The sequence below is a fragment of the Leucopleurus acutus genome (genome assembly GCF_964270905.1).
Source record: "Leucopleurus acutus genome assembly, chromosome: 7".
Lineage (NCBI taxonomy): Eukaryota > Metazoa > Chordata > Mammalia > Artiodactyla > Delphinidae > Leucopleurus > Leucopleurus acutus.
In genome coordinates, this window is record NC_139150.1 from 105,620,954 (window position 1) to 105,633,355 (window position 12,402).

The following is a 12,402-nucleotide window of genomic DNA, read 5'->3' on the forward strand; positions in this document are numbered from 1 at the left end:
GTCACTCCCTAGGGTCAGAGCTCACTCCATAAGCAGAATGTGACTCATTTTCTCCTTAGTCACTTGCCCACTCCCCAACAAACTCAGGTACACAGCCAGGAACATTTCCCCGTTGTCAATACAAGCAGGAGAGAAAACGGTTACTTCCTAAAGCAAGAAAGTAACTGACATAGAAAGTCAAAGAATAGTGGTTGCTTTTATGCAGAAGAGAGGAGTGGCACTTTGCTTGAGGTACAAAGGCAATTTCTGGAATGCTGGCAATGATCTGTTTCTTCAATGACTGGTAGATACTTTGGTGTTTGCTTTGTGATAAATCATTAAACTGTAAAATTAAAAATTGGAGATTAAAAAGAAAAAAATAAAAGAAAATGGTTACTTCCTAGATTATAATCCTAGTGCCATTATTTCCCAGATGATGACTTTGGTCAAGTTTTTGTAACCCCTGGGCCTCACTCCCCTCATCTGTAAAATGGGAATGATGAAAAGAAGAAAATAAATTAAATTAATAAAAATAAATTTTAAAAATAAAAAATTTTTAAAATAAAATAAAACAAAAATGGGACTGACAATAGTAACTCCTTCGTGGGTTATTCAGGTAATCCTTGTAAGCAATTGGCTGGGTCCCTGATAATGTTGCCTGTTGTTATTATAAGCAAATGAGTGTGTGTATGCTTCGCCCCCAGGGCTATCACTTGTTTAACACCAAGGACAATGATAATCTTATCCTTTGTAAGGGGGAGAGGGCGAAGGGACAGGCACACATTAAATCAGACAATGTACCATTTTATTCCTTATAAAATATATTTCATATTGTTGCTGTAAAAACATTACATTTCACATTTTTAAAAAAATTTTTTGACAGTAAAAATAATACTTGGAAGACAGCTGGGGGGAAAGGCGCCAAGAAGACAAGTTCACAGATGGGATTTGTCTCCCTCTTCTCCTTTTTTTTTTTTTTTATTTGCCCCTGGTAAAGTCAGAACCTGGGAGGACCAGAAAGTAACAGGACAGATTTCTTCACACGAATCGGAGTTTCCACATCCAAATTCATTATGTCCTCCAAGAAGTCGAGCCGCGCGGGCCGACGGCAACGATGAGGACGTCGCTCAGGATGCATTCTGAAATTACACAATTGCTTTCACAGCCGGCTTAGAAGTCAGATCATTAAATCCAAGCCATTTTACTAGCACGTTGGTCCTTATGCTTTGCACCTGTGACCTCATTTGCCCACAGCTACTATTCGCCGGTCTCTCTCTGCACTGAATGCGCAAGCACGGGTGCGGATTTGGTATCATTTAAGGCTGTTCAGAGCAGGCACCACAGACTCCAAAGGTACTTCCAGAAATATTCTGAATAAGGGAAACGTCCCTGGAATAGTTTCCCAAGACACCTGCTTTTGCCAATCCGTCCTGTTAGTTTCCAGTGCGCACCTGCGGCCTCTTACCTCCTATCAGATTCTGCCGCCCGGGTGGGCCGGGAAGGAGGGAGAGATACAGAGATGAAGAAAACAGGCGTGATCGCGGGATCAGTTCACAAACCCCCACCCCCACCCCCGAGAAGAGACGAATGGGACAACCCCAGGACAGACCACACGTCAAGAACCAACACGATAGCCACAGATGGGGCAGCGGGAGGAGGGCGGCCAGAGGAGGCCACCACCACCAGAAAGGAGGCAGGAGCAAATGCTGACGGGGAAAGCCGCACCAGAACATTAAAGAAAAAAAAAAAAAGAAAAAAGACCTCAGTTTTTAAATCGTTGCATCAATTTCTTCTCTCTTCCTTTTCTGCCCTGTGCACCAGTGACATAAGAAGCCTGCCTTACTTAGAGAAAATCTTTATATCCAGTTATATCTACACGGTCCAAACTGAGGGGTAAATTAAAACAGCTTTTCTAAAGGCGAGACCCAGCAAGAGCTCTGATTAAGAAGGGAAGGGAAGAGGCTGCTGGGCTGAGCCTCCCCCCCACCCCCATCTCAGAAGCCCCTTCCCCCCTCGGGGAGGACCTGCAGATGCACAGGGTGGGAAGTGAGGCATCAGCACAGCAACACCCTGCATTAGCTTTTAATCAGGGAGCTTGAAGGGGCAGCAGGAAGAACCCAGGGCACCTCTTGCTGGCCTGGTTTCAAGCTTTACCAAGGGACAGAATTCCACATACTTTTTTTTTTTTTGACTAAATTATAAAAATATACCCCATCACCACCAAAAACACTCATGCATAAGAGTGTCTTTCCCTTCTGTCACCAAACCCAGGTCACTATCACCCTTCACAACATCACAGCCCTATTCTGTTTGCAACACTCGGAAACCTGCACGGTTGCAGGTGTGTCTCGGACTGAAAGGCATCTGCACGGTTCCTGCTTCAGCAGCCAGATGATCCCACCTGGACCAGGAGGACAGCCTCGCTCACAGCCAAGGGCTGGACGCCGCTGTGCAGGCCCCAGAGGGGTGGCCTGGTGGGATTCCCTGAGCCCCTGACATCTGGGACGCAGGCCCTGAGGAGTCCCCAGACCAGTCCCGCTCGGAACAAAGGTGAGGCTTCGAGACAAAAACACGCCCTCCCCTCCGCCCAGCTCACCCAGCCTTGACGTGTCACTGGCTGGCACGGCGCGGGACCCCCCTCTCCTTCCTCCTCAACAAGAATAGCTTGGCTTATTTACCTCCCAAGCATCGCAGTCCGGGCTCCCCTCCATTCCTGAGGTCTCCAGAAGCGCCAGCAGCTGCTAAATCAACCCCGGTCCCCCTCACGTGACCTCCTCAGGGTTCTAACTTTCTGCATCCTGCCGGCAGGCAGAAACGGCGCTCAGCAGGTATCTGGGAAGGTGACACCATTATCAAAGTGACCCTCCCCATCACACTGACTGGACCAACCAGAAGTCTCCTGCACTGACTGAAGAGTCCTACTTGTCACCTCAGGAAGGAGACCAGATGGTCCCCAAAGGGGCAGGTGAGCCAGTGGACCCTTTGGGGACCACTCAACGCCCTCTCACAATGGGGGAAGCTGCCACCTACCTTTCAGTCTGGTGGTTCTCTCCACCAGCCCAGCCCTGCGGCCTTGGAGGGACATGGGAAAATCCCTGGTGAAACCAGAGACAAAGAGGAACCTACCTCAGGGCAGGGTCTCTCAGCCAAACAAAAGGGATCTTTAATCAGAAAGAGGCTTCTGAATACACCGTAACAGAAAATAAAGTTTCTGGGGTGTCTTCCAGAGCTGGCGGGGAGTGGATTCACTCGGGGAACCGGGGAGAACTCTCACAAATACTATATATACCCTCTGGTCTCTCCTCAAGGAAATAGGAAAGGGTGATCAAGGTAGTGTTTAACTGCCACACCGCGCAACGTGAATTCCTTTGAGCCTTTTGGCTCAGCTATTTGGGGACAGTCTTTACAAACCTACGAGTCTGGGCTTGGAGAAGAAGCCATACCATATCGGTTGGGCTGCAATTCAACGTCAGGGAACCCGGATTCAAACAGTCATCACCAGGAAAATGGTTTTCCTTCGACTTCCACGGAAGCTGACGGGTGAGGACAAGGTCTCCCTTCTGCCACATGCGGGCGGAGAAGAGGGCCAGCTGCACCTTACAAAGCCCCCAGATTCCCCCCACTCTCCCCCCCACCAGCCTCGGCAGGCCCTGCTCTCTGAGTCATCAGCCAGAAATTTCTTTCTTTTTTTTTTTTTTAAAAGAAAAGTAAATCCATCTTGCTTACAGTCCCTTCTGGAAGAGTGGAGAAAGCAAAGAATTCACCACCTCAGCAGGAAACAGAATGAGCTGTTCCTTCTTTCTTTACGGACAAACTAATCCCCTAGGGAGACGGGCTGGGGGGGAGGGGAGCGGAATCAGTTCTTTGGTCTCTGGTTCGCTGCAGAATACCCTTGGTCAGTTTTGGCTCTCTTCTATTTTAGGGGGGAAAAAATATTTTCATGGGTTTTTTTGTTTTGTTTTGTTTTTTTTAAATAAAACGTTCCCGTGAGGGAGGGAAAGACGTTTTAAGTATTAAACCTTAGCCAATAGAGCCCAAACTCCCAATGTCCACGCTTTAGCTTTTAGGTTTCTGCTGAGGGCTTAGGAGGCGTCTGCCTTTGTCCTCTGGCCGCCGGGCAGGGCTGCTGGACAGCTCAGTCCAGGAAGCGCTGGCAGGCCTTCTTCCAGCGGCAGGCTGTGCACCACTGGTCCCGGTGCTCGATGCCGTACACCTTGCGGCACTTCTTAGCCTCCCCGCGGGCTTTCCTGCAAGGCGGAGCAACGAGGGGACAGTCACGCACTGGCTGGAGCGCGGCCAGGCCCGAGGCTGAGCCAGAAGCGGTGGTGGGAAGGGGTGGGAGCCCCTGGGACCAGAGGACCAGCTGCCTCTCCCCCGCACCCAGGGTGGTTCCCTGGGACTCTGACCCTGCGGATGAGGGTCGGGCGGGGACCGAAGCCAGAAGGGAGGCCTCGGGAGCAGAGGGTCTCACCTGGTGCTGCTCTGGGCCCGGGGTGAAGAAGTGACAATCAGGTGAGATTTCATGGCGGGTGGAGGCTGCTGGGGCTCGCTGAAGCTGAGCGACCGGCTCCGGACCTGGGCACGGGGTGGGGAGGGGCGTGAGCATGAGGGCAGACGTGCAAGGCGAGAGGACGAGAGGACCGTCCCCAGGGACAGCCAGCCACACCCGCCTTGTGCCAGGAGGCCTTCTCTGGAAGGACATTCCAGGCAGAGGTGAGCAGAAACCAGCTAGGGAGGGGAGGTGGAGAGGGACGAGCCGGCCTGGGAGTAGGGGCCACGGGCAAGGGGGAGCCACTTGGCCTGGCCACCTTGCGGCCTGCTCCCTGCAGATCTGGATGCAGCCACTATATGTGGGGCCAAAGGAGGCACGGCCCTGCCTCAATGGCACCTCCAAGGCGCGTTTTACAGCGTGTGATGCCTCCCTGCAGGAGATGGTTCAGACTGGAAGCCACCAAGCATGGTTCTAAAGGACTTCCGATTTACTTTAGTTCAGAGGCAAGCCACCTAAGGCGCTGCTCCCCAGTGGCCTGGGGGCCTCTGATCCACCCGCACAGCCCACCCACAAGCTCCTCTCTCCTTTCTCACCCGCCCTCGTCCTCTCCAACTTTCCCAGGTTCTCTCCCTTCTCCTCTCAGCATTAAAACCTTACCAAGCACGCACAGACGCTCGCGGCTAAATAGGGCGCGGACCCCGCCTGGCCCCGTGATCATCTTGGCAATCAACCTGCTTGATCTGGGCGCCCCTCTGCAGGTGCGCCCCTCCCACCTTCTACAGGAGCCTGTGACCCGCAGGGGGTCGGGGGGGGGCCAGCTGGGGGGCGAGGGCACAAAGACCTTCGAGAAGCTGGGGCACAGGAGGCGTGCGCGGGGAGGCGGCCTCCGGCACCGGGTCCCTGGAAGTGGTGACGGGCTCAGAGCTGGGCACACTCACCGGAGAGAGGGAGGAGGCCGTAGAGGGGGCAGCGGCCCAGCTAATACTGGTGTAGATGTGCGGTGAGACGGGGATCTGGAAGGACGGCAGGGCCTGCCGGAGATCAGAGAGCGTCAGCCTGGGCCGCAGCTCAGGAAGCTTTCGGGGCCCAGCCCTCCCCCCGTGACCTCACGGTCTGCAGCAGCAGGTGCACCTCGGACTAGGAAATTCTGGGACACCCTGAAATGCTCTTCCAAAGAGAAATATGAGAGTACCGACTCTGTGGGGTCGCCTGAGTCTCAGGCTCCAATCTTCTTTTGGAGCCCTTCTCTCGGAGCTGGTGTACACGCCAGCCTCATGACTTAATCATCTCCACGGATTAACTTCTTGGCTGGATCACCCACCGAGAACACGCTCGAGGCAGTTTCCCCCAAGAAGTCCAAAAGCCTTCCGAGTGGGAGCTTCTGGGGCTGCGCTAAGGGTCTGGCGTCCCCAGGCAACCGCGTGGAAGCGGCACGTCCAGGTTGAGGGTTGTTTGTAAAAACACCAGCCGCCCTCTCCAGGCCCCGTCTCACAGAGTTGGCCGACTGCCCGAAGGGCCACCTGAAGTTGGCCCAACATGAAATAGCTAAGCGGCCACTCATTCTAATGAGCAGAAGAGCTGGCTCGATCTGTAAAGGCTTTCTGATGGAAAACACTGCTTTTTAATTACAAACTTGCAAATCAGCCTAGAGTCGGATAAAACCAAGCTGTAGGCATACAAGGATTTTAAGGAAAACCGACACGTGGCAAGCAGGGTGTTCAGTACCTACTACGTGCAGTAAAGTCCATCCTAATGCCACTCCCTCCATGACAGCTTTACCAACCCCATAGGCATAGTAGCTTGGTCTTTCCGTAGCCACAACAATTTCTTATGCCTCCAGTAAGATACTTTGATTACTTATTATAATTAACCATAGTTACCCATTCATTTCTCTCTCCAGCTAAAGCATACACCTCACAAGGTCAGGAACTATGTCTTATTCTATCCGTGAAGCTTAGCCCGAGGCTTAGTAGGTATTCGAAAAACTGAGTGCCAGATTATTTCTTAACACAATTCTGGGAACTGGGGATTTGCTCTGGGAAACCCAACTACACTCTTCTATCCCCTTTTATAGCCAGCGATGTACCAGTTCCCCAGCCCAAATCCATCAGCCTGGTTACCCAGGGATCCATCCAGATTTCTCATAACCGCTCAAGACGGCCACTGAGGTAGAACTCTGGAACCCCCATATTTATCGAGTATGAAGTCATTTTTCTCTTCTTCTTTGTAGAAGTCAGAGATTAGTAATGCGGCCAAAGGACTCAGCCTTCAGCCGGGGTGGTCAGTGGCCTGTGATCAGGCTGACCAGTGACAGTCAGATGCTGAAAGTCCTCACGGCCACCAGACTGAGCTCCCAGCAGGTCCCCACCCTATACCTGGTATGCGTGGTCGGCCTGAATGTGCCAGAAGGAGCCAGGAGCTGACTTGCTGAGAGCACCAGAGGGCAGGTAGGACTCCAGGCCAGGGTGATCTGGGCCTGAGGACTGGGCTTTGGGAGGAGGCGGAGGGAGAACGGCAAGGGGCGGGCTGGTCACGCTGGGGGTGGGAGCCGGGTCGACGGTGGAGCCGCCAGCGGCAGTAGCTTCCTCCTTCATCTGCACCTCTGTGTAGTAGAAATCCTCCTCCCGCTTGAACTGGTCGGAGTCCACGGTGTCCCTGCGTGGGAGGGAGACGCACCGATGACCAGGGACACGCTGCCTTGGTCCAAACACAGGGGAGAGTGAGGCGCGAGGGGAGCAGTTGCCCAGGGCCACCTGGCGAGTCTGGGAAGAAGGCCAGCAGGACACCCAGGAGCCCTGCTCCTGACGTGGGCTCACAGGGGATTACATGCTGGCCCATCAACGGGAATTGTTTTCCCCATCACTGAAGGCTTCTCCTCCCGCAAGATCTGACTCTGGTCTCCACCCCGGGTCCTCTCCGGGCCCCACCCACTCGCAGTTGCTCTCCTTCAGGGAAAGGGCTCTGAGTCAGTTTCCTTGGCCATAAGCTGCCCCAGCTCCAGGGGGTCAGTGCAAAGGGAGCCCCGGCTTCCCCAGGGGAAGCAACAAGCTCTCACCAGTCGCCCTCTATCTGTCCAGAACTGAAACACCTTCCTTCCTACGGTGAGGTGAGAAGACACAACGGCAAGGTGGAGAGAGCTCCCTTCCCATCAACAGCATCAGCATCCACTACTGCAGGAGGGGCCTCCTTCCCGGCAAAGATCTCTTTCCAAGGGACTGTTTTGCAAGGCACAAGGCCAGGGACAGGTGGCGTCCTCAGCCGGCCAGTTTCTCGGAGGCATTCGGGACTGTGGGTCTCGGGGAATCGGCAGGTGGAGGACGCCTGAACGGCACCCTCGGCAGAGGGGCCCTGGGCTCGTACCTACCCCAGGTGGAGGGCTTTGACGTGGCGCTTGATGCCCACGATGGAGCGCAGGACTTTGCCACAGTTGGGCCACAGGCACTTGTACATCACCTTCACCGAGTTCTGGGGGAAAGGAAGACGGGGTAAGGGGGACGTGTCCTCCCCTTCAGCCCCCTCCCAGCCTCACCCAGTGGGGGCTTTAGCTGCCTTCGAACAGAACCCAGCAGAAGGCCGAGGAAAGGGTTTCCCAGGGACCAGAGACACTGACAAGCAGGGGCACAGAGCCTGGACTCGGCAGCTGGTCCCGGGGGCCGGCATCGGCGCCTGGAGTGGGGATGGTTGCTGGGGAGGAAGGAAGGCCTGCCGGAGGCCTCTGCAGGAGAGCAGGAACGAAGGCAGGGTTGGGGCAGAGGTGAGAAGGCCAAGGACGTGGCGTTGGAGAGGAGGAACAGGCTCCTGGGAATGCCAGCAGGAAAGAGAAGCAGCAAAGGAAAGCTGAAATGGGATGGAGCCTGAGAAGGCCCAGGACCCGGGGCCCGTCCCCTCCATGGCCCAGCTCCCTGCTCACGCCACGTACCTTTCTTTTGCGGGGAGCTGGTTCATCCAACAGGAAAGCGTCCGGGTCGGTTTCAAATCCGTTATCAGTTTGGGGAGAGCCAAAGGCGTCCCCCAGATACTTGGGGCTGGCCTGGGGGTGGGGGGGCGAAGGGGTGGAGACGCCGCTGCTCCCACTCCAGTGCCCGCTGGTGGTGCTACTGCCGCTGTCCGACACGTCGCCGCTCTCCTTCCACGGGTCACAGGCCGCGCGGGAAGCTGGGCAGAGACAAGACAGAGGATGCTCAGGGGCCTGATTCCGCAGGGTCCACTCCAGATTCCGCACGGACAGCCCAGGGCGGAGGCCAGGAAACTCTAGTTTGGAGTCTGGGTTCCTGCATCTAACTCCTGGCTCTGGCTTGCCTGACTTTGCCACTCCAAGGGGGAAAAACAAAAAGACAAAAAAATGTTGCCCCGCCTCCCAACAAGCCCCTCCCCTTTCTGAGCTTCAGTAAAAATGAGGAGTGGGTCCATTCATTGCAGCGCTGTCTGTGGGTGGCCCTGCTCTGCTGTAGCGGACACCTCCTGGCAACAGCCATGCTGATGATCTGACCACCAGACACACGCCGCAACTGCATTTGTGTGCGGGTGTCCCCCACTTTTCGGAAGTTTGCTTTACACCATTTCCCTTTGAGGAAAGACCCACAGTCGGCCCTCCGAATCTGCAGTTTCCGCATCCAAGAATTCAACCAACCGTGGATTGAAAATATTCAGGAAGAAAAAATTCCAGAAAGTTCCCCAAAGCAAAACTTGAATTTGCCACACACCAATTAAACATTTAAACAGCAACATTTAAAAGGCATTTACATTGTATTGACAGCTATTTAAATTGCAGCACTTACATTGTTTTAGGTATTAAAAGTAATCCAGAGGTGATTTAAAGTATACAGGAGGATATGCGTAGGTTACATGCAAGTCCTATGCCATTTTACACAAGGGACTTGAGCATCTATGGAGTTTGGTATCCGCAGGGGTCCTGGACCAATCCTCCACAAATACCAAGTGACAACCCTACATTAGTATCTGTTTTCATTAACTAAAAGAAATCTGAGGAGGGTTTTCACTTTATGAAAAAAGGTGAAAATAGCGTTCGATGTTGGTTTTGCAGCGAGCTGTGACAGAGGCAGTGCGCACCCCAAGCAGTAAGAGGGGCCCCACTGAGCTCCTTCCTGGGAGCCACACTCGGCGCCTCAGCACCTCGTGACCAGAGCTTTGAACTGTGTCTGTGAGCGTCCGTGCTTCATCTTGATTTATTCTGTGCAGCTGTGAGCAACACGTGTCCTAAGGTAACTGCTTCGCTTTGTACCATTTCAGCTTTCACAGAAACGTTCTACGTTCAGATAGCAGGGGAAACCTGTATTATTAATGGAAAGATAACCTAATTAAAATGTACTTGTCACTTTAAAGGCAGGGGGAGCACGGGGAGAGGGGAGGGGCCAAGCCTCTCCTGCCTCCCTCCCAAGCACAGACAAGCGGGCTGGGTACCACTTGGGAAGCTTTCCCTGCAGCAGAGTAGGATGGAGAGGCCAGGTTAAGGGCCTGTTAACCAGGCTTTCTTGAAAAATGCCTGTTTGATCATTTAAACCCAGGCAAGTACATCAAAACCGGCGTGTGAAAAGAAACCATCCAGCTAGCTCTCGCAGCTGTCAGGAGGTATAGCCTTTACCAGAGCCAGCTGTGGCCCAGGTGGCTCCTCTGTTATCCACAGGGAACACGCTTAGAGAAGGAAAGACGAGCTCTGAGAGCAGTTCAGACTCATCACAAGATGACGGGAGGCCCACACAGCCGACGTGGCCTAAACCCGCTGCCCTGCTCCCAGCAATGCGTCTGAACAGGAAGGTCACGGGTGAGTCATGTCAAATTTTCAGTTTTTAAGCTGCCTTTCCTCGGGCTGCTTTAGGCCGGACCCAGATTCTTCCATGCCGAGACCATAAATCCATATTAATTTTTACTATAGGAGAATCTGAAATTTTGATATGTGGAAATAGCAAGGGGGGGAAACTGTGACACATGCAGGTATGGTGGCCTTGTTCCCAAAAGCCCCAACTCCCAACATGGGCAGCATTCCACGGAGCCTCCTTACCCTGGATTCTGAGACGGTCTACCACATCCCCTGTGGTCAGGATAAACATCCCACTGCTTTTCTCTCATCCCACTCCATATTCCAAACCCCTTCTAGGCTAATCTAGACACCCAGCATTTCGTGTTTCCAACGCAGGCTCTCCTTAATTAAGTCTCACACGCTAGGAAAAGCCCACCCAAACAGAAGGGGACAGATGAACTCTGCCCTTCCTACGTGTCACTGTCAAGTCTCAAAGCAATGACTTCCTGGAAACCAAGAGTTTATGACATCTACACATGGGGCTAAAAATAGGGTAGCCCTTCAGGAAAGATCTCAGGAGCCGCCAGCAGGTCAAGGGTTCGCACACATCCACTCAAGAAACCTATCAGGGAGAGAAGGGCAAGGGAGCAGAAGTGCTACATCTAGCATCAGGACAGAAGAAGAGAGCAGGTCAAACGGCAGGCCCGCCCTACAGTACAGCAGCCTTCCACCGAGGAACCATTCAAATGGCTCAACAATGACACTGGCACACAAGGACAAATACAAAACAAAGCAAAAAGTGAATCTCATAAATTAACCTATACCTTGTAAGAGGAACATAAATCGCTCTACCTTAGGTCATAAGATTTTCTAAGGCAGGGTCAACAGAGCATGAAAGCAAAGTGCTCCCCTGCAAACGCATGGTGGACTTCTAAGAAATCCTTGTAATCCCCTCTGCTCTCTACACGCCCATGCAGAGCCATCCTAACAATACAGAGACCAGAGGGAATGGGTGGATTCTGCACAAAGAGTATCCACGATCAGAGCAAGGTTCTGGTTGTTGTAGAGACCTCACCTTGCAGAATACGTCAACATGATTAGCTGCCAGGGGAGCCTTATTTCTCCACTGACATCAACGTCAGATCAGAAATAGACTGAAACTTCCCTGGTGGTCCAGTGGTTCAGACTCCACACTCCCAATGCAGGGGGCCCGGGTTCGATCCCTGGTCAGGGAACTAGATCCCACACGCCACAACTAAAGATCCCGCGAGCGGCAACCAAGACCCGGGGCAGCCAAATCAATCCATCAATCCACAATGGTTTTTTTTTTAAAGATATTATAATGGGGTAAAAAGTCTTTAATGGACAATGAAAAATGTTTATCAAAGGGGACTTAAGATATCATGGCATATTATCAGTTAAGATACGTATATGCTGGTGTTGGGATGTGTGTATGAACATATGTAGATGGATTACACACACACACACACACACACACACACACACACACACACACACACACACACGCAACCTAATGGGAACTGCAGTCAACGATTTTCTTTCCCTTTATGACACTTTCCTGGATCTTCTTCCTGTTGACCAACCTCCTGCATCTCCTAAACTCGTAGAGTTTCCTAAGAACTTAAGATTGACTCCTTTCCTCCCTGCGTTGACAGTGTAGCCCCCAGGTGCTCACAGAGCAGGTGTGTGGTGCTCTGCCTCACAACTGGTACCGTCAGACTGCAATAGCTTCCTCTAGCAGCCTAGCCATTGACGACAGGCCTTGGGTGAAACAAGTAAGTCTGCCTTATCACCCCCTTAAACTGATTTTCTATGTAGGGAGATTACTTATGAGGGACGCTTATAAAGGCCACTTTCCTCCTGGTATGTGTTCAGAGCTGACTCCGTATTTTCCTATAAGTTTTTAAGAAGCTCGCAATTCAGTTATCTCACCAATGAAAAAGTTATTCCCTGGGAGTAAGTTAGGCCAGCCTGATGACAAGTTTCAAAACAAAACCCCTTCAGGTTCAATACCAGTCTTATCAAGCTACTAATATCCAGCAACCCTCCTTCCTCCCATATTACTCGTGATGTATTTTGGGGGTTGTGCAAGAATTTTCTTTTAATGTATAAATTTGCTGTGAAGTCTATCGATTTACTATCAATAGGAATC

The 12,402-nt window shown here is 52.4% G+C and overlaps 1 protein-coding gene across 2 annotated transcripts in view; it reads right to left on the minus strand.

The window, feature by feature from the left end:
* Positions 1 to 3,810: 3,810 nt before the first annotated feature.
* Positions 3,811 to 12,402, minus strand: part of ZNF395 (zinc finger protein 395) — a 37,384-nt gene continuing 28,792 nt past the window's right edge. For both annotated transcript variants that reach the window (XM_082842885.1, XM_082842886.1), the window contains 6 exons: positions 8,391 to 8,626; positions 7,836 to 7,936; positions 6,847 to 7,126; positions 5,410 to 5,502; positions 4,451 to 4,554; positions 3,811 to 4,226 (listed from right to left, as the gene is read on the minus strand). In XM_082842885.1, the coding sequence (XP_082699011.1) occupies positions 4,115 to 4,226; positions 4,451 to 4,554; positions 5,410 to 5,502; positions 6,847 to 7,126; positions 7,836 to 7,936; positions 8,391 to 8,626 (926 nt within the window). In that variant the 3' untranslated portion in view covers positions 3,811 to 4,114. The remainder of the gene's footprint in view (positions 4,227 to 4,450; positions 4,555 to 5,409; positions 5,503 to 6,846; positions 7,127 to 7,835; positions 7,937 to 8,390; positions 8,627 to 12,402) is intronic.